Source organism: Fukomys damarensis, unplaced genomic scaffold, assembly GCF_012274545.1.
Source record: "Fukomys damarensis isolate Sample0158 unplaced genomic scaffold, DMR_v1.0_HiC HiC_scaffold_18, whole genome shotgun sequence".
Classification (NCBI taxonomy): domain Eukaryota; kingdom Metazoa; phylum Chordata; class Mammalia; order Rodentia; family Bathyergidae; genus Fukomys; species Fukomys damarensis.
The window spans coordinates 21,201,166-21,224,372 of NW_022900930.1; the positions used below are offsets into that span (position 1 = coordinate 21,201,166).

Here is a 23,207-nt window from a genome sequence, read left to right on the forward strand (position 1 = left end):
TGGCTTTAATGTATACTCTGGCCAAAAGTTTTACTCCGGGGAAAATATTCTAAGAATAGCTCAGAAGAAGAAAACAGAACTTTGAATAAGAATGTTATGGTTATTTATGGTAATAAAAAATATTAGACCAATCTTAACTTCAAAAAATGAGAGAGAAATAGTCAAGAAAACTATCATGTGCCAGGACAGATGATGGCAGTCATTCTATCAGCTATTCTTTTTGTTGTTGTTGTTGTTGTTAAGTTTATGGGTACTTTTTAGGTATACAGTTCATCATTGGGATCTTGTGCCTTTACATGATTGTATCTTGGTTCTTATTTTTCCCCAATCCCCTGCCCTCCCTTCACCCCCTCCTCCCCTCTGTATTTATGAAGACTTTTGTTTTCATTTTTTCCTTTTCTCATATTTTTTCTTTTCCCTTCTTTCTTTTCCCCTACCCTTCCCACTCTATCAGTTATTCTGAAGTCATTTAAGATGAAAAAGAAAACTGTGATAAGACTAATTATTACAAAACAGCAGTAATGGCAATTAATATATATAAGTCTTCTGTATGAATATTTTACACAAATACAAAGTTCTATTATTTAAAAGAGAAATTGAAGAAATGGAATATCCTCATTTCAAAACATCTGGAAGTGGTTTAGATTTAATCATTCTTAAAACGATATATTTTATAATTTTAATAACATATATTGCTACAAATTTTACACTGATTTATAAGAGTAAACTATTTCATCATCTCAAGTCATCCAGGTGTCCAGTAATTCTTGCCTGTGCTTTAGTTCTAAGTTTATATATTCCATTTAAAGTCTGTCAAGTGAAATTTCTAAGAATATTGTTAGGGAGTGCTTCTAAGTAATAGATTCAAAGCTTGAATTTTTTTTTGTACCAGAACTCGAACTCAAGTTCTTGCACTTTCAAGGCAGGCGGTGGAACCCCTGAGCTAAATCCCTGGCCTTAAAGCTTGAAATTTTGCTTGTGAAAGTATGTAGAATGTGCTCTATGGACAGTATAGCTAGGGAGAGAATGAATAAAGATTTTCAGAATGGGACAGAAAATAGTCTCAGACTAGAGGGAACCTCAGAGTTCCCCCTCTAAACTTGAGCTAGTGATGTTTCTATAGAAAAGTTGCAGAAAGAACATTCCAGCCTATCAATAATCCAGTCATGACTACAAGAATCTAAAAACTTGTCCTCATGTCTCAACATATGGATCTAGTAACTAATTTAGTAGCCGTCAAAAAGTCACTTATGTAACTGCCATGCAAACTCTGATTTTCTTATTGCACTGCACAGCTATCATTTAGAAGAGAATGCTGTGGAAATGTGTTGTGAGTGAGTTGTATGCATTTCTTTCCCTAAAATGTAACACATGGACACTCATTATAAGTTACACCAAGTTTTATGTATTCAACAAATGTGTTAACTTTCCTTCATTGAAGTATTTATGTGGCTATACAGGATGCTAAGGCTTGTCATTTCCAATATTATAAGTATCTATTACAGATACTGGTCTTGATGCTTAGTTTAAAAAGAAAGGAAACTCTTTTGAGAGTTCAGTGCACTGGGAATTTCTACCAATATTTCTCTTCTAAGGTAAAATGTTACATGTTACCTGGATATTGTTTGTTGCATTTTATTTAAAGTTCTCTGTTTTCTCTTTTGAAAAATGCATGTGCCCTCTCCACATTGAGAACAGAGAATGTTAATTCAAATGTAGCATGGGATGTCTGCCTATCGATATTTCATCCATACTGTATGTGGAAATGTTGTCTGTGAGGGAAAAGTTGACAAAGTGACTGTGGATATTTTGCTGTTCAACTAAGTGTGGCTTACCTTCTGCTTGTTTGAGAAAATGTTGGGGAATAAGGCTGTATGAAGGTGTCTCTCCTGCCTATCCTAGTGGTTTGATGTCCATGTTCCTACCATATTCCTGACCTTTGAAAAATCAATGGGACTAAATCCTGACTTTTCCTTAAAGTTTGAGAAGACTAGATTGTGGATGTGTTCAATACATTTGAACCTTGGTTATTTTTATTTAATTTAAAGCACCCTTCAAATATTTTAGCTATTAATCCTTCAGAAGCCCTTTATTTGGTGATTTTTCTTTCTTCCTCTTGGTTTTTTACAGTAGGAAATATTAAATGTCAAGAAAATTATCATGCCATTATCCACAGTATCTTCTGACTTAGTACCAGTTTAAACATTTATTACATTGAAAATCATTTCATTTCAGCCACAGCGTCCTGTGTTTACTCATGAAAACATTCAAGGTGGGGGGGAACCGTAAGTATTCTTCTTATCTTCTAAATTCAAGACTAACTTTGAACCACAAAATACGTGATGGTTATACCAAAACAGAGGATTACAACTTTGCAAGTAAAAGAGATCAAAATAACTAACATGAGAGCTCTCAACTTAGAAAAAAACTGTAATGGTCTCCATTTTTTATGACATATCAAAAGCAAATGTTAGGGCTGGGAATTCAGCTCAGTGGTGCCACCGCCTGCCTCGCAAGCACAACGTCCTGAGTTCAATCCCCAGTACCAAAAAATAAACAGAAAAAAGCTAACGTTTAAAAGAAAAGAAGAAATTTTAGGAAAAACTTCCAATGCTTCAGTGATTACAAAAATTTATAAATCTGTCCTTTCCTCTGCTCTGCCAGCCGTGAAACTAATAACTACCATTTTTTTACTTTATTTTTTATTGGTACATTTTAGGTGTACAGTACAGTTACATTCATCATTGGTATCATTTACCTTTACATGGCAGGTCTTGCTTCTTACTTTTTCCCCATTCCCCTAGCCTCCCTTCCCTATTTACAAAGACTTTTTTCCTTTTATTTATTCTTTTCCTTTCTTCCCTTTCCCCTACCCCTCTCATTTCCCCAACACCTTTAGAACTCTTCTTCCTATTACACAGTATCAATTATACATTTTGACCCTTATTTACACTTTTAGTTTATTACACCAGCGAAACTATGTGGTATTTACATGTGTGTCCTATTAATTTCACTTAAGAGTGTGGCCTCAATGTGCATCCACTTAGTTATAAATGTCTCTACTTTCTACTTCCTTGTGGCTGAATAGTATTCCTTTTTTTTTTTTTAATTTTAAAATATACAAGGAAATGTCCTAAAATTGTTTTTCCACTTACTGGGACACTTTGAAAGCAGACCTAGTCTACTTTAATAACATCACTGCCAAGTTATCTACTTAGAAGTATCTTTTGAAAATGGCCATATTAAAATTTTCCCTATCCTTCAGTTACATGATCTCACTTCCACAGCACGTGGAATATGCCTTTTCAAACTTTCCTTTCAAATTTCCTCTCCTTCATAAATTAAACCAACCTGAAAGTATTAGATGCTGCCTTTAGAATTCTCTTTTGTGATCCTTTGTCTCGCTCATCTCACCAGTGAGAGATGCTTGGATCTGTTTCTGATTGGTTTATACCTATTATAAATCACCAGTGAGACACTCGAAGGAACAGGTAGGGCCCACGCGTCGCCCTGCACTCCTGAGCACACAGTGAGCCTCCCGCTTGCTGCTCCTGCTCTGCAACCTGGTACAAAACAGGCAGACAGAAGATTCCTCCCAGGCAGATCCTGGTGTGTACCCTGACCTTCAGCACCGTCCATTCCTTCCTCCTTCCTCAGAGGCTTGAAACTCAGCTAAAAGCATGTTCTCCAGAACTCATCTCTCAGTGGGACTGCTGTCATCTTCCTGTACATCCAGAGAGCTGTTCTTGCTGAGGGAAAGTTCACAGTATGAATAGAATAGATCAGAAGTAATGACCGTTTAAAAGCTCCCTTAATTGGAAAGTGTTAAATATAACTTGTAATTCTTAAGTTTTTGTTTGTTCTATTATTTGTACAAATGATGAGAGGATCGCATCTCAAAAATAAGTTCCACGACTGTTTATTGCATTACCAATGTGTTCTATTAAACAATTTCAAAGGTGTTTATGTAAATATATAAATACATAAAGGTATGTTCTGTTGTTACACTCTTTTATGTCGTATGCAACTATGATCATTTGATTGGTATAAAACCACAGAGCCCAGGGGCCTGAGATATTTTCCCTATTTAATTCTTTATTAAATTTCTATTTGGTTACAGCCTTAATTAGGAATAGGAGATGTTTCTTAATGTCATTTCAAAACAGTCTTTGAGTTGGGGATGTAGCTCAGAGGTAGAGTACTTGCCTAGCATGTGTAAGACCCTGGGTTGAATTTCTAGAACCAAAAGGAAAAAAAATAGTTTTAAAGCAAAAGTAGAAGGATGACATTGTAGCCACACACTTCACTCTGGGTATGTTATGTTATAGAAGAAGGTACAAGTTTTACAGTCCAGTTTGGCTCAGCATTTCCCATTTAAAAGTCAGATTTCTTTGTGAGGCATCCTGAACTCACCATCATCATTTATTTCACCCAACACATCTTCCAAAACAACATTTTTAATTGTAATTTGACTGCATTTCCCATCGTCCGATGCTGTTTTTGAAAGCCAGCAAAGATAGGAAGATTTCTGGAAGATTTGTTTATATTTCCATAAAATATTTTTGTGGTCTAATTAAACCAAAATGGTAAGTACATTTTGACAAGCATGCTGGCTCTCATCATACAAAAATGAAGTAGGGGCTGTGCCAATTTTAGGTTGTTAGCTCTGGGAACCTTGAGATTCTTCAGGCAGCTGGGGTTTGTGACCTTAAATAGGCCTGTCTCCATGAGCACTTGGAGATGCGCCTGCATGTAGCCTGAACCTTACGAAGCTCAATCCAGAGAACCACTTTTCCCGAAGTGAGAGACGCTATGCATATCCCCTGAAATAGCAGCCCACAACTGACCATTTCCTATCTCAAATACGAAACTGGAACAGGGCCCATATGTCAAAATCAACTTTACCCATTAATATACAAAAAAATATCATTGCTTCACCTGACCAGCCAGCCTGAGAACCAAATCAACACCAAAGCAAAACAACAACAACAACAACAAAACTATTTGACTACTCCTACCGAGGTTGGTCCCTGCAGACATCCGCATTAGTTCAGCGCTTCCAGTCTTCCCACCACTGTACCGGGATTCTTGTGTCTGTTTTTCTACCCCTGGCCACAATTAGAATCCTCCTCCATGAAAAGATCTCAGAAGACTATTCTCAAAAGAATATAAATGGCTAAAATAATTTGCTAATATTAAACAGGGCAAACAGATTCTCATGTTGGAATTGTAGGCTTCGGTACCAGGCCAGGGAAGACCATGTTTTTGGGAGAGGGTGTCAGGCACATATCCTACCAGTTCTTTCCTAGAACTCCCCACAGCCGACTTTATCCCGATACACCAAGCTGAACAAGTTCACAGACAGGGAAGCCAGTGGATTAGTGTGTTTTCCTTAGGACGTGCTATCTGAGTTAAAGCGATCAAATCCTTCTATTCTAACAAAATGTGACGGTTAGACTCAATAAAATAATTAGAAATAAATAGTCTTTGTTCCGGGGTAGAATTCATTACCACCAACTTCTTAAAATTGGCTTAAAGGAATTGGAAGTACCCCAGAATGATGCTCTTATTTTCTAACCTTAGCAGAGTTACGTAACTGTTACAAAGAACAACAAAAACAAATTTACCCATTTTTCCAATAATTCCCCTCCTAGTATTGGTAATTCTTAGTAACATTATGAAGGTTTTCATGTTAAGTATATCAAGTGCTTCTTGAACTTCTCAGCCACTATTATTTCCATATTTTCTATCCACAGTGCCAGTCCATGTTAATATTCATTAAAACATCTGCTATTTAGTGCCATAAATTCAATGTAAGAATCTATAACTGATCAATGTTATCATATGTAGCTCTCAAAGATTCCAGGCAGGGAAAGGAAAGTGATAGCATTCCACTGGTATTGGAATATATAGCTTTCTTACATAGAATTATTTCAAAGGCATGTTTAATACAACCAATTTCTTCCAGACCCATTTTAAGAAGGAATGTAGGTCTATAATCTATTACTTAGACTGACTCTGTGACAACTGAGCAGAGATACATCCACTTAACTTCTTAGGTGAACTGCATCAAATTTTCAAATTCTGAAGGTTCAGAAATCACTGATTCCAATTATAACATTAATTTGCTTTAAAGAATTACCCGTGATGAAAAATAACTTCCCTTTTAAACTAATTCCAACAGAGTGATTTAGACATATACCTAAGACAGTTTGTACATCTCAATTTGTGATCATTTGAAAATTCAATTTGCAAGCCTAGGTTATTTGCTTATGATTATGTCTTGCTAAAGCTGTGATTCTATCTTGTGTTTATATAGTTGCATAATTAGTGTCTGAAAGATAGACATTAGATGATTGGGCAACTAAAATGAAAGTCTAACCTAAAAGTGTTAAAATGTGCCAATCCAATTCATGTATATTACAATCATCCATGAATATACTTCCCTATGAGGTTTGACATATGATTAGTCTAATTCATATGAAAATCCCCAGTAAATTATTAGTTATTTTACATGTTTATCAAAGACTTATACTAGCAAATACATAGCATGTATATAAGAATAGAAATGTCAAAAATAAAATGAACACTGTACTGTCTTCTATAGCTTCACAAATATGTAAAAAAATTTAAACACACCCATTTGTCCTGTTTAAGGTTTCAGGCTCTGTATAACTATACTCCTAGGAATGAAGATGAGCTGGAACTCAGAGAAAGCGATGTCATTGATGTGATGGAAAAGTGTGACGATGGATGGTTTGTTGGTATGTGTGCACTTCCTTCAGATACATTTGGCTATTTTATAATTGGCTTCAATTTGCCCAACTGAATGTTTCACTATGATAGTTGGGCTTTCTTTGAATTCACAATGCCTCTGATCTTTCAAATTTGTATGCACTGTATAATCCTAATTGCATTTTACTATAGTTTAATATTTATTGCTCAGGTGTATCTGACTTTCTGCTAGTTTTATTTCAACTAAATTGAGAAAATAAAATTTCCTTCAATAACACTAAACAGGGAGGACTGTGATTTAACAACAATAGCAAAAACAATAAATGTTCAGTGGGAAATGTCAACAATGATAATTTCTTTTTTTAATTGAGTTTATTGGTACATTTTAGGTATACAGTACAGTTACATTCATTATTGGGATTGTGTACCTTTACATGACAGGTCTTGGTTCTCATTTTTTCCCCTTGTCCCTGCCCTCCCTGCATCCCCTCCTACCCTCCCCATTTACACTTTTTTTCCATTTTTCCATTTTCTCCTATTTTTTTTCTTTTCCCTTACTACCTTTCCCCTACCCTTTCCACTTCTCCTACACCTTTAGCCCTTTTTTTCCTATTTCACATTGTCAATTATCTCATTAGGATCTTATGTACTATTACAGTTTATTCACACCAGAGAAACTATTCGGTATTTACACACGTGTGACTTATTTATTTCACTTAGGAGTATATCCTCAATATGTATCCATTTTCCTATGAATGAACCTAATAACAGTGATAATTTCAACAGGGATAATCTCATGTGCAATAGAGTAAGAATGCATGCACAACTCATCCATTTCCAAGGTCTGGTGTAGCTTCTCTAAAAGTCCAGTGCTTCCTCTTAGCTCCAATTTGTAGTAGAAGTGGAAAGAAGTTCCAGTCTTCCCACTTCAAAAGCAGTCCCATTCTTAGCATTTTAGAAGAAGACTAGAGAGCTGGGTGTGTAGCTGAGTGGTAGAGCACGTGCTTAGCAGAGGAGCCCCCTGGGTTTAATCCCCAGAACAAAAGAAAAAAGAAAAAGAAAGAAGACTAGAGCTTTTCTGAGAAAATGTTTGTAGACAAAAGTATCATATACCAGGGCACAGCAGGAAAAGGTGAAAAAGAAATACAGTATGTTGGAGGAGAGCAAAATCCGAGGAAATGAGGGCTATGGATACATCATGCCATGGTGAGAAAAAGGAAAAAAAAAAAAAAACTCTGAGGCCACATTTACAGACACAAGCCTCTGATCTATTTATATTGATTCTCATCTTTAGGAAAAGTAAAACTGGTTTATTTTGGGGGATGGGGGATGTAACCAAACTAAGATAATAAACTCCAGAGGATTAAAGAGAAATGAAACTTTGGAGATCCTGTTTCACTGTATTTTTACTGGTAATTCCAAATAAGAATTTAGTGCAACAAGTTTTACAAAAAGTATCCCAAAAAATCAGTGTTTAAAACTAAAAGCAATCATAAGGAAGGCCATTTGTGCATTTAACTCACCATATTAGAAATAGTGTTCAATGATTAAATTCCACACCTACCCACAGAAGTAGTAACCTTATTTTTCATTAATGACTTTGTACAGTGTTCAATTTTTCTATATTTTATTTAAAAATCTGGCTTTCTTTTAAATGAATAAGGTAGCACTGAGCATGAGATAACAGAACTTTTGATATTGGTGGTTTCCCAGATGATGCCTTAATTTGTCACTTGTGTTGAGGACAGCTCTTGTCTCTAACCCTTGCTCCTGGGCTTTTCCAGTCCCCCCCTCATACTGCCAACCTTCACGTTTGTTCCTCATTCCTTGCTCTTGTTTAGCAGCCATGGTGATTTGAGTTCCATCACCCACCTTCTCTGCAGGATTGTCTTTCCCTTTAGACTAAGAGGCTGAACTTTCTTGTTTAGCTTGAAGCACATCGCATATGCTTAATAGGCAAAGAGCACATCAGGCAGAATAACTAAAATTGCTTACTTTTTCTTCTTATAGTCTTAAAGTGAGTTTCCTTCTTCCTTTCCCAACCCTTGCAGTCTTGCTCTCTCACTGAAACCTTGTAAATGGGAACTGTTCAAGTTTGCATATATGAAGTGACATTTCATTGTTGTTACACCTTTTCATTTATTGCTTCTATTTTCAGGAACCTCGAGAAGAACCAAATTCTTTGGAACTTTTCCTGGAAACTATGTCAAGAGGCTGTGAATCACTCTCTCTCCTTATTTATGCCACATTTCAGCAACACGTCTGCATAAACTTGCCTGAAACATCCACGCAGGCCTCTCATCTCATGCCTTATGATTTCCAATATGCTATCACCATCACCACCTCCTGTCACCAAACCGCTAGCACAGTAACTGCCGCTGTGAGCCCTGGGGAGACATGGCATCCATAAGAAAGTAGATCTTCCTGCTTTCTGCCCTAAACTTTGGAAAGTCAGTGTGGGGATCAGAAATAAAATTATTATATTTAAAAAGAGTAGAGTAGTTGAAAGAGAACAAAAGAAAGTCTCCAGGAGGCTCTCTGGTCTCATGGCTATAATTCAACATCTGGAAGATATTCCTCCCCCAGGCAACCAGAAGATTGTTTATTTCAAAATGCAGTGGTTTGCATATTCACATTCTTAGCTTGGCACCCTATTTTCTTCTCACGAGTTTGCCTGGTGTCCTGGTTTACACTATATGACAACTGTACTTCAGCTATCGTTTGCCTGCACTTATATGTTATTATATGCGCAGTAATTATAAAACCTAAAGCAAGAGTAGGAAAGTTAATTCATATGGGTGTGATTTTGTTGATTGAATGTAAGTTTTCAAACAGGAGTCTTTTCCTGCAATTTTTTGTACTTTTTAGAAGTACAAACAGTGAGTGAATAAGAGAGCCTTTGGTAATTATCATGAGGATAAAGGATTAGGTAGACTACAGAAAAATTATTGTGTTGTAAAGTTGCATTGCTATTTTATATTAAAATGTAATAATCAGCATCATGAGCTCTTAGTGTTTTATTTATCTGATAAAATTTAAATAAAAGCAGTGTTAGTGAGAGGTGCAAAGTACTATTCTAACATAGACACTTGAAAATATCCGTAAGCAATATTAGTAGGTGAGATTTCACTGTGTGTACACATACACATTTGAGATTGTATGAGAACATATAATCCATATGATATGTTGTACCTTTTATGGAAATGTAAAAGAATACTACATACTATTTTATAGAAATAGAGTACTTCAGAAGCATCACAAGTATTAAGGCTGGTTTTAGCAAGGATTATGGTCAATACAATTATTTTTACTATGATAATTATTTTTCTTCTGTGGAACCCAGAATCCTGGCTACATTTGAGAACAGGAATATGTTGAGCCTGATTTTCCTGGTGTATGTAAAATATTTCCTAGGAATAAATTGGGCACTTTTTAAAGACTGTTAAATCATTCAGGTTATTTTTTTTTTCCTGCCCTAAAGCAGAGCCTGAAAGATTTAATAGGGTTACTTATTTCCTAGGAATAAATTGGGCACTTTTTAAAGACTGTTAAATCATTCAGGTTATTTTTTTTTCCTGCCCTAAAGCAGAGCCTGAAAGATTTAATAGGGTTATCAGTGCCTGAATTGCATAAGCCCTGAAAACTAGCTTTGTATTTCTTATGAATTTGCATAAGAACTGTTCATCTTTGGATCTTGAGCACCTTATAGATAAACTTTTTATGGCATTTCTTCATGGACAGTAATTGATCTTTTCACAATATGTAGACTGTAGTATTTTGTATATGTTTGTCCTTTTTTGTACAGACTGTTTAGTTGTTGGGAAACAGGGGAACTTCCTAATTTGATCTTTATCCTGAACTTCAACTAAGCTAAAACACTTTCAAAAGATTGTCCATTAAATATCTTGCAGATCACAAGCACCCCCTTGATAGTGTGATTCTAGATGATATGTAAAGGTTTAAGAATTGAAAAGGTCTTAGCAGCCAAACTGAAATGTACATTAGTACTGATTACAGAGGAATTTCATTAGGAAGAAAGTAAAGGAACATCTTTGGGTAGCTTAATGTGATTACTGTCAAGTTCACAACCAGCTTTATATTTTAAAGGCTTTGGGTTTGAAATTAAGTCAACTGCATGCAGCTTTGCTGATAAGTGAACTAATTCTCTTTGATACCATTTATGAGACAAGACTTCAAAATCTGTTGCCTGTGATATTTAAGAAAAAGTATTGTTTCTATTCTCTGTATTTGATTTTAAAAGAAAAACTATTCATACCTGACTTTCAGGTAATTGACTGAATTCTTACAAGCAAAGATCATTGTGTTTTTCTTGAGTAGACATCTAATAAATTTTGCTTGGAAGTGTAACTTCAGTTTTTCTTCTGACATTTATCCTTACATACTAGTGTGTTCTTTCCATTTTTAAGTTAAAATAAGAAGATATATTGGCTCTGTGTTCTCTAGACACATAAATGGAGAAAATATGTGCTAAACATCACCTCGGAAAGGTAGGTATCTTTCAGCCCACCACCGAAGCTCACTTATGAAACACTCTTTAGCTGAAGATTATTCTTCTGCTAAAACAATAAACTTTAAAATATTTTTGTCTCAATTTAAATTGGCTATTTTCCATTAAATTGCAAGAAGTTGTAGCATTTTCCCAATACACCTTTCTTAAAATTTTAAAATTCTTGCCTTAAACATCTTTAGCACAATTGGCATGGCAGCTTCTATTAATAACCACAGGACTTCATTGAATTTCACATCATGTGCTGCAATGGATCATCCTTTCTGTCACACAAATGGTAGAGTTAGCAGCTTTCCCACTTCAATCCTTTTTAATATACCTCAGTCCCTTGCTCTTTCCCCTTGCTCTGACTCTCAAGTAGTCAAAATTATGGTCATTCTTCTGTTTGATAACTCAGGTATCAAAGATGTCTTGCTTAATCTTAGTATCTTGTTGAATCTGGTCAATTTTATTGAATAATTTCCATGACATATTAGTTTTTCACTAAAATGTGATCCCTTTGTGTGAAGAATAAACCTCATATTTTTATGATGCTATTTGCCTTCAAGCATTTGTAAGTAACTGACAAATCTGGATCTGTGCATCTGGGTCAGTGGAAGGACAACAGGAAGGGCCCCTCGTGCCTGGTGTTAACCCCACCTTTAGCTATGCTATTCTTGAAAGCAGGCATGTCTATTTCTTACTTGATGAAAAGCAGAATCTCTTTGAGTAACCTTCTGTTTTCATAATTATTCACTGCTTGATCTCCCTTTGTAGGTGGTCAGTTTGTGTGGCCCAATAATTCCTTCCTACTATTTTCCAGATTTCAGCCACAAAAGAAGATATATTATTTTAGAAATCATTTGATTAAATAAGACTAAGCAGTCTTTAGCTGCCAAGAGTCTATTTAAAGATTTAATTACTTCAGTCTCCTCTTGAAATTATAGCCTTCTAACAGTTGATTATATATCAATTATGATTTCAAATTATTTACTCATTAATGATTAGGATCAAAGCACAATCAGAAATTGGCATTATTAATAAATGCTCTACAGGAAGGATTGGCATACTGTGGCTTGTGAGGCAAATTCAGCCTGCTACCTGTTTGTGTATGCCCTGGAAGTATAGTCTGTACAGATGAACACTGGCCATCAAGTTGATTATAAAGGACACTAATTTTGAACCCTAATTAAGTGAAGTATTAACTTCCCAACAAATAATTGTTTTTCCATTGATGGATCCATATTAGAAAAATTTGTACTCCATTTTTGCCATTATAATCTTAACTTCATCAGCGCAAATTTGCAGAAATTATTTTCTCTTGTGATGAAAGTATATACATAAGAGCCTCACAAAACCTGAAACATTTACTATCTGTCCCTTTACCAAAAAAGCGTGTGAGTTGTTAGTCTACTTTACCAGCAACAAACCTGAAAAATGAACAGAAGGAAAGGAATATTAAAGTCTGTTGCTTTTCAGGCTGTTGCTTACATGTGTTTGGTGCCTTTCTCTACACACACACACACACACACACACACACACACACACACACACACAATATCTAAGAGGATATCTGCTTTGTTTCCATTTTATAGATTAAAAGGCTGAAGCTACAAGAGGTTAAATAATTTATCTATCTCTGGGGTGATAACACATGATGGAAATTGGATTCAGAATCTGGTGTTTTGATCTCCCAAGCCTGTACTCTTCCTTGCTTCTAAACACCCCACACTAGGTGCTGACACACTATCGATTAAACTGTGCACTCAGAGCTAATCACCTACATTCATCTTCTTTCCCCACCCACTATTTTCACAAACCCTGCTATCATAAATAGCCACAAATAGCCACCTCTCACCTCATACCTCTCAACTCATAGCAGCATCTTACTATGCACAGGATGACAAGAGAAACGCGTCCCCAGCACTAATCTACTTCCCTGAGAAAAGCCATCTTCGGTTTCTTAAAGTACACAGTAAGCAATGAGGATACATTTCAGTGATTGTGATGTCTTCACTGAGCTTGAACATCCATGAGATGGGATTCATGAAGGCATTAGCGGCTGTTGCCCATGAGCTGGCTTAGAAGTTGGTGATGCTTTGGGGAAATTCTTAATATTGTCAAGTCACTTAGAGACAGGCAAGCCCAGCATTCTCTAGGAACATGGTGTGCTTGCTGGACAGCTTTTAAATATACAAGGCCGCAGGTTACACTAGCGGTTCTCTGCTAGATGACTTGTTAAGTGGCCCAGAACCTTAGCTCACTGCTAAATTCAGCCCCTCCTGATCTCAGGAAAGTTCCATCTTAGCTCATACGCATACATATATCTTGACCCAAAAACCTTTCAGTACAAAATAGAAATCTGCTTAGCAAATCTTCACCTGTTCTTTTGGAGTTTCTTGTTTCATCCTTTCTCCTAAACTACTGTGGGCAACTCAGTTGTCCCTGTTTCTTCCAAAAATAAGCACCATTTCAAATAAAACTCTTCCTACTATTAGCAGCATCAGTGGACAGATGCCAAATCTTGCACTGACATTGCAGGAAGCTTGAAAGTGATTTCTAAAACAGGTATTTTTTTAATTGAACAAAAGAGTAGATGTTAGTTGTAGGGAAAATTAGAAAATATAGTTGGACAAAATAAAGAAATACTAGGAATTCTGTTTGGGTAAGGATTACACTTGAGAGCATAGCCCTCCAGAGGATTTTCTGCACATGCACACATGGGAATTTAGACAAAACTGGGATCATATTGAACATGCTGTTTTGTAAACTTCACCTATGCTTGAGCAGGTCTCTGAAATAAAGTGGACAAGTCTCTTGGACATTACCAAAGTCCATGAAAAGAATAAGGAAAGTCAAGACAATTCCCAGGATTCATGAAAATGCAATTAACTCAAAACCCTAAAACAAGAATTACAAATTTACCCCAGACTAGAAAATCTAATGTAATCTGAAGAATTGGTTGAAGGTAAAGATGAAGAAAGAAAGGAAAAAAAATTTATTATCTCCCTATGTGCAGTAGGAGGATTTCCCAGATAAGTGGTCGCTGGAGAGATATTAAATTGAGAAATGCATGAACTGCAGGATATTGTGGGAGAAGTTCAAGCCTGGTAGGGCCAGGTGCATCACACTCCTGTCCCCTGAGCTAACTCGGAGACCTTACTAAGGCTGAGCTAACTCAACTAAGTGCGTAGATGCTGGGTCCAACAGGCTACACCTCCGACCCTAGTCTGTGACTCCTTCACCTCGCCCAAGAAAAATCACTCTGCCATGTCTGGCCAATAAGATATTGCCAAACGTTAAATGTTCCTTCCATGCTCCTCCCCCATACTTCCCTATATAAGCCTGTGCACTTCCTGAATAAAGTGGAAGCGTTCCAGAAACCTCCCCAGAGTCTGCCTGGTGATTCCGCTCCTTGCCCTCCCAGTCCATGAGTGGACTCTCCAGACAACAACAGGATATAACATCTAAATCATCCTGTGAGTTAGCAAAGTGAACATGTTTTCAATCACTATTGACAAAACAGGTAATAGTTCCTTTTGAAAGTAGATATATCCCAGAAAAGTTAGATCTAAAATGTCTTCATAACATGCTAACATGATGCTTCTTTACTGCACACGATTTTGTCCCTCTTCCAGGGGACATTTAGCAAGGTACATAGACGTTAGTGGATGTCACACTATTCTTACCATCTAGTGTGTAGAGGCCAAGGATACAGTTACCTTCCTACAATACACAGAACAACTTCACAACTAAGAGTGATCCAGCCCAAATTGTCTAGTGTTGAGGGTCAGAGGCTCTGCCCTAGAATAACTCACATGCTTTAGGAGAATTACATTGTCAATTATATTAGAAAAGCATTTTTAAAACAAAATCCTAAATAAAAGAGCCAATATTCCTAGCCTAATGGTCTTTGTCTTTTGCCCTGTGACTGGCAGATACAGTTCTTCCACAGAAAGCAGCCTCTTATCCAATTCTGCAAGTAAGGTCACAAAACATCTAAGAAGGAGATTATCTGTGAGGCATGGTGAAGTGCAGACTGAGTGAATGCTTACAGATAAACATTCATCTCTGGAAACTATCTCTGGACAAATGTCCACCATGAAGACATTTATGACACCCTCAAGCCAGCCCACAGCAGAGAAGCCTTTCTGTGCTATGGTGAATCCAGAGAAAATGCAGTGCATCAAGAGTTAGGATGGTGAAGTAAGATCAGTCTGCTTATTAGGAAGTTCTCATGGAAGGTGTAAGACTCCCAATTCCTTCAAAGACATAAAAAGTATAGGGAGCTGGTGACAAGAGTGGGCCCTGACTGAAAGCCTTGATGGTGCCATCTTGTCAGACTTAACTTGAGAAGTCCAATTGTGCTCCTCTTTATCATTCACATCGTCTGTAATGTGAGGGTCACACCTATGTTCCTAGTGAATAAAAAAGGAATAGGCTCATCTCTAGTCAATATCCATAGTAATAACAGGTGTATATTTAAATGCAAAACCAGAAGTTCAGTCTTTGTTATAAGAAACCTGTCCCTCCTTCATGCAATTCATACTTTGAAGCTCCACCCCCCAGTACCTCAGAAAGTGACTGCAGGTCAAGTTTCACTTCGCAATTAAAATAAAACAAGGTCTTATGAGTGAGCCCTAACCCAGTCGCGACTGGCATCCCTGCAAAAAGAAACTGGGACACAGACATGCACAAAGAGAAAACCAGGTGAAGAAATAAAGATTTGGTGTTGAAGAGAGACCCCTTCCTCATACAGAGCCATTTTGGTGCCGTGTTTTTATGGAAGCAGGAAGGAGCTCTCTGGGAGCCTCTTTTATAAAGGCACTGATCCCATTCACAAGGGCTTTGCTCTCATAACCTAATTATTTCACGAAAGCCTCCCCTCCAAATGCCATCAGATTGAGATTTAGGGTTGAATATATGAATTTGAGACAGGACACAACCATTCAAACTACAGCACCAAGGTTTTTGTCAGGGCAGGGGGCTTCTTCCATGGTATTGGCACCCTCAGAGAAATAGCAGTATGTTTGTACAGCTGGGACAGGGTATCTGAGAATGCAATAACTGAAACAGGAAATGGATAGCTGCACCTCTTCAGATGATGCCTCACGAACTCAGACTCTTCTGAGATACCAAGCTGGTGCCTACTTCCAAAAGACCACTCAGTTTGATTTCCTTTCTTTACTCATATTTTCCCAGTCATCTGCATACAGATTTGATCTCAAATGCACACTCAAAAATGCCTTCAGGAAAATTTTCAGCAGTCTGCTAGTTTCCCTGTGCAGGGATAGGATGGTGCTGAAACACTCAGTCACCTACCAAAGATTCCATTCACAAGGATTCCTCTGAGTGTATAAGTACATACTGTACACATTACATATGAGGCATTAAAATATTAAAGAGTTCATAATATCAGAAGTTGTCAATTGGATAATCATGAAATATCAATGCTCTTCAACAGGATGTAAGTAACAATAAGGTCACAATGAAGTATGAGCCAAGAATTTATAGATACTACTCAGCTCCAAAAAAATTCTTTTGAAAAAAATGGCAAAAAATTAGTATGCTTATTTGGTGTTTTGCTCACTATTCTTTTATCACACCAAGTAAAACTGGTTTCAAGATCAATTGGCATAAATATTTGTTTCATTTGGTCAATAATGCAATACCAACCAGTAGATCTTTTCTACTGTCATTGCTCAAAGCCATTAGCCTATCACGTGGACAAGTGCTACTGTTTTTTATTCAGATGAACTTTGATATAGGGAATGGAATATCAACACCAGAATTCCACTCAAGTTTGGCTTTCAAGGCATTCTGGCTTGACAGCTCCTGAACAAATGCCGCCAGCATCTCAACTAAGTGCATCCGGGGGCTAGAATGCAGGAGTGTCGATGCAGCAACACAATTCTTTGATAATTCTCATCTTGGTGACTTAGTGTGACAGAATGTCTAATTCAAAATGAAAGCAAGCACACATCCAGACATCAGGTTATTCAGAACCTGATATGACGGCATAGGCCAGGCTGGGGACATGAGATTTGTTTGCTTTAAAAACAAGAAAGCTTTTCAATAGCTGCTCCCCAACAAGCTATCCAGTTGTTGGCTTATCAAAATTGCTGATACCATAGGCTTCTCCCTAGAATTACTTGCATTTTCCATCCAACCCTTCAGCAAAGAAAGCCGGCTGTAGAAATGAGTTGGAATTAGCAAGTTTATCATTGCCCTGTTCCCTAGGAAAAACACCAGTACTACCTGTTCAAAGTATTTTTACAAATTCTTTCTCCCTCCCTCTTTGTCCCTACTAATGGATAAATATTGAAATGCCTAGGCACTCAGTTCAGTGCTACCTAGTCCTCCCAGCTACCCAACATCCCTCAACTCTCTCCCTCTCCCCCTGCCCCCTCCCCCCTCTCCCTCTACTTCTCCGTCTTCCTCTCTCATGCTTTTGGTCAGCTGTCAGATGATATGACAAAAAAGCTTAGCAGACATCTGCTCATGGATTAATGGCATGGTGTTTCACTAACAAAGATAAATGGCCAGACAGCTGTATTGAAAACCAGAGCCTGCTTCTCAACACTGATGAGGCATAGCTGAGATGACCTATTTCCTAACTGGAGTCATGAATAATCTTACTTCAGGAGTCTTTTTTATCCCCATGCAAGAAAAGATTTAAAGCAATATACCAAGGATCACTGTTAACTTCAAGTCTTAAAGTGTCTAAGCTATCTTTTTGAGTTTACAAAAAGAAAACGTATCAAGAGAAGTAATGCCTTGCTTTGTCAATACAATTTCTCTGAACAGTAAAAAACACGTATTTTTCATTTCAGACTCACTTAGGTTTCTAAGGAAGCAGCCCTAAACTGGTAACAACTTCAGTTAGCTTTTATAATAAAAGAATATCTCATGAGTAAATAAAATAAAATATACAATCTAACACATAGTTGGCACTGAAATGCTAGTTCCTTAATCTCTTTTCCTTCTTCTTCTTTTTTTTTGGCAGCATCGGGGATTGAACTCAGGACTTTGCACTTGCCAGGCAGGCACAGTGTCACTGAGCTACATCTCAGCCCTATTTTCCTTTTGAAGTACTATTTAGGCCAATTCTAATCAGTATCAAACGTTTTAATTTACTCATTAGATCTTCCTAGTTGCACTGCCAAGTTTTAATTGTTTAGAAATTTGAAGGAGATGATCAATATGGTATTTAAAATGTTTTAAATGATTAGAAGATTTTTAAATTAGGTATTATATAAAAGAGGCCTTATAATTTTTCACTATAAGAGAATCAGTTCTTAAAAAGTGACGTAAAAATAGTTAGAGGCGCCAGAGATTTAGCTCAGTGGTTCCACCACTTGGCTCGCAAGGGCAAGGACCAGAGTTTGATCCCCTGTACAACAACAACAAAAGTAAACTTTATCTACTGTGAGGTTCTTTTAAAAAAGAAAAAGAGCTAGAGGCCAGAAATAGAAAAGGAAAAGGACGGAAAATTGGATATAACACTATAGCTAGTATGTATCTATTTTAATGGTTCCCCTACCCCACTAGAGACCTGGTCTGTCAGAGGCTTAAGAGCCTCATTAGGACTGAAGGGCTACAGAGATACATGCAGATTAGAAGTCAGCACTAAGGAGCCCTCCATCCTGGCCTTGTCTGTTCTGCGACATTGAGAAAGTTAACAGTGTGGTGAGAATGTCAGTATCCTCATTGTTTAAGAAAAATCAACTCAATCATCAAGATCTTTCCATTTCTAAACTGTCCATGAAATGTTTATGGCAAATACTTCAGGGAAAAAAATCAGCAGATTCAAAGAAATCGACATTTATTCTAACAACTAGTTCTGAGGCTAAAACCCTGCATGAGAATTAGTGACTGAGCCCAGCCTGCAAATTGACCCACCACACAGGCAGAATCAATCATGAGCACTTAGGGTGGCAAAGGGAGTGAAGAAAGAAATTCCTAAAAACAGTTTTAGGCAACATAGAACAACTAAGTATATGAATAATTCTGCCAAAAACAAAATAGCTTACACTTTTGCAACCAGAAAACTGGCAAACATGCAAAAATTATCTTTTGATCCTGTTTATGGGAACATAAATTGATAAAATTTAGGGTGACAAATTTTGCAATTAATAAAAAAAACTTTAAAATGGTATATCTCCACTGATCCAGTGACATTGGCTGTATACATTTATTCTAGGGCAATAATTATGAATATTTTTAAATATTAGCTATTTAATGTATTATCATGTCATTTCTGACATCAAAAATTATTAAAAAACTAAATACCCAGCAATATTTAGTCATTATGTACTAGTAAATATCTTTTATTATTTATCTAATAAATAGCAGCATATTTTATCCTACATACCATTTAATCAATTCAAAATGGCCTCAGAAAACTAATGTAGAAAGATATTCACAAGCACATTAAGTGGAAAATTCATAACAAAACAATACAGTCCCATTTTGGTAAGGAAGAATGCATATGTTTACCTATATTCACCTAGAACACAGTGGTGTATGTATGTGTTTCTATGTATATGCATGTGTGTACCCATACTAAATGTATCAGGGTTATAAAAAAATCTCAACTTTTATAAGTAAAAAACAAGAAAATGCCCCTAATTTCATAGTGTTCAGTTTAACAATTGAATACATATATATTGAAGTAAGATTTGAAAAACATTCACAAAAGTGTTGGCTATATCTTCAGTACATGGATATTTTTATTTTTTAAATTTTTTATAATTAAAACAAATTTAATATCAGAAAAAAGTTGTAGTAAATATTTATTTACACACAAGTCAAAAAGTCTAAAACATCTAATTTCTTAATTACTTTGGTTTTCAAATCCCCATCATCTTGTTAACAGAAATTGCATATAACAAAAAAAATTTATAGATTTATTATATATATATAAAATGTCTGTTGTATATATTTATATATGTGATACATTTTGATCAAAGGTTTTATTGTAATTCACTAGCACTCATGTTAGAAAATAACTGCTCATCAGGATAAAAACACAAAATGTTTGGTCTTTTGAATAGCTTTTGCTCTTTTCTTCCCAAGAAAGTTCCCTGGTGAATGATAAGAAGGAAAATCGACATCCTCATGGTTGTGGGAAAAACCCAGGCTCTTAGAGCAGGATGTCCTCTACCTCTTCTGGTCTCCATGGCCATGTTCCTTTTCCCCTGGGTGTCTCCTGGCCTTCAAGGCTGAAATCTAAGAACAGTGTAACTAGTGATCTGCTCCCCCTGGTTTGGGCAGGATTATCACTTCCTGCTGAGTCAGCCTCAAGTTAGCTCCCACAGGCTGAAGACTCTTGAATGTCTGCCATGGCCTTGTGCCAGCCCTGGCCCATCAGGACACTGCATTCTGATGTGAGGTCACCTTATCTTGCCATCATATACAACGTGGTAGATCCCTCACGTCTTAATTTTGCATTCATATCATGTAAGAGCAAGGACATCCTGGAAAGCAAAGCCCAGAGCCCCCCTTCTGCCCACCTTGCTTTAATGTGGCTGAGGTTCAGATCTCTCTTGAAGTCAATCTGGCCCATGCCTCTTGGTCTTTTGGCTAAGATCAAGTGAAGTTCATTTGCCTTAAAGCACCCATCTCCAAAAGCACTTCACTCTCTTCATTCTTACTCTCCTCCATTTTCCCACTGTCCCCAGGACCTAAAGGTGGTTGGGCTTTCCTTTTACTTCTGCAATACCCTAACCTCCTTCCCCTCTACTCCAGCCAGATATACAGTGTCTCTCTTAGGCCTCATGAAAAAAATTGTGTTCAAGTGTGCAGTGATTAATTTGACAAAGAGATACAGGATTCCTTGTTCAAGATAATAGTCTACATCTTTCTTTTTTGAATCATCAAATATTAAAATTGAATATCACTTTGGTCTATCCATTGGCATTTCTCCTATGAAAATTAATTCAGATGGATGATAAAATCAGAAGACACAAAAGCTTAACTCCAAAAGCTAACAAGAAATTTTATCTCCATTATAGTTATCTAAGAAAAAGAGTCAACCTAAATATACATCTAGCTAAAACAAGAGCACACCAGGAAAGGAAGAATGCAGCTTTGAAATGAGACTTAGGAGATGTTAACACTTAACGGGGAATTGAGAGAAACAAGTGCACAATATAATTTTAGAAAGAAGGATTAGGATGGTTTGTGTATCTTTATTTGTAATATATGATGTTTCTCTGCATACTAGAATTGCTTGGAAAGAATTACTTATTATGTAGACGATCTTCCTGCTATGGTGACAAAACATACAAGAGACTAAGATATCTTTGCCTGGGCTTCATTTCAACACCATCTTCTTCCAGAAAGAATTTCAAATGTTACAAAAGTAAAAGGTGCAAGATTTAGCCCCTGGATTGCTTTAGAGATTGAAGGAAATGGTGAATCAGTGGTGACTAAAATACTTCAAGCCAGGCCAACTATAGAAATGGAAAGAACAATAAAAATCCTTTAAAAAAAGGAAAAAAGTCCCACTTTCACTTTTTCTCTTAACAAAGATTAATAGTAATTTATTTTCCCATATAAGCTTTCTGTTATAACAATATAGATGTAAAAGTAAAATTTTTAAATTCAAAAATTTGGAATGATTCAGCATCCTTAATGATAGTCAGATATACAGTGTTTTTAACACGCACCCTGATTTAGAAAATAAAGATTATTATTTCTCATAACTTATTTGGATTTATTCATGTCATCTCATATTGATTTTCTTCTCCTTGTACACTGCATTAGTTTTACAGTTTTCTATTTTTTTGTTTTTGGCTGCAAGTGGTAGATGACTTGAATTCCTACACCAGTTGAGTTCTTCGTGGAGTTTATTACTTCAGTAGACAAAATGTAAAGTTATATATGGACTCTGATCCAACACAGCACAAGTTTAGGAAATGTAGAAAAAAATCAGCATTTGATTAACAAATATCAGATGTGGTAGACTTTACGCATACTACTATCCAGATAGTGAAGGAAATCACAGCTCTCTTGTTTTCTTCAAAGATTCTAATCTTTTTTGTATTTTTTTATTGAGCTATAGTTTACAGACCATACCCCTTTTAAAAGGTGCACAATGCAGAGCTTTTTAGAATATTCACAGTTCTACTTCTAGAACATTTTGTCACCACAAAAGAAATCCCAGCCCATTAGCAGTCACTGTCATTTCTCCTTCTACCCAGCCTGTGGCAACCTCTAATTCACTTTCTGTCTCTATGGATTTGCCTCCTTCAGATTTTTCACACAAACAGAATCACACACTATGCAACCCACCAAATTGCCTTTATGAGTTCCCACCAAGCTTTAGGAATTTAGGGATCACTGCTACTTCATATTTTTCCAGTTTCGGACCATTTCATTTTGATAAACATTCATGAAGCTTGAAGTACACTCACTAACCGATTGCTTCCTCCTTCCCTTCTTCCTTCCTACATTGACTCCCAAATCGGAAACCTAAGGAGTCCTCTTTGCTGGGGTGGGGGCTGTCCTCTGCTGGCCTCTTCCAGCTGGAAGCCTGGTGACTCTGTTCTCTGGATCATAGACAGCTGAAACTGACCGGACTCTTGGCAGATGATGATGTCCCTCATTGCTGACACCTGAGCCTGACGCTGCCTCCAACCATGAAGAGCACTGTCTGTGCTCGCTCCTCTTGTTAGTTCCAGACTCTGCCAGCTCATGATCCTCTCAGTCTGCTCTGATGCTGGGCCTGGGACTGTTTTTATCACCACTGGAGATCCTGCTCCTGTCGTGGTGTCTGGCACATAGTACACATCCAATAATGTTTTGAGAATGAGTAGATGAATCCTTCAAAATTCTGCTAATATATTAACTCCCTGAATCCTTTGCCAATATGCCCACTATTTATCCAATGATTCCTCTGGGCTCCCATCAGAAAATAATCCTGTTGCTGTATGGAGCATTTGTTGGCTTGTACTCCAGC

The 23,207-nt window shown here is 36.8% G+C and overlaps 1 protein-coding gene across 6 annotated transcripts in view; it reads left to right on the top strand.

The window, feature by feature from the left end:
- The window catches only part of Sorbs2 (sorbin and SH3 domain containing 2), a 209,765-nt gene extending 199,536 nt beyond the window's left edge, over nt 1-10,229 (top strand). For 5 of the 6 annotated variants that reach the window (XM_019206848.2, XM_033765408.1, XM_033765407.1 and 2 more), the window contains 3 exons: nt 2,236-2,285; nt 6,658-6,764; nt 8,894-10,229. In XM_019206848.2, the coding sequence (XP_019062393.1) occupies nt 2,236-2,285; nt 6,658-6,764; nt 8,894-8,955 (219 nt within the window). In that variant the 3' untranslated portion in view covers nt 8,956-10,229. The remainder of the gene's footprint in view (nt 1-2,235; nt 2,286-6,657; nt 6,765-8,893) is intronic. The other variant, XM_019206849.2, reaches the window with a different exon arrangement.
- The last annotated feature ends 12,978 nt before the right edge of the window (nt 10,230-23,207 follow it).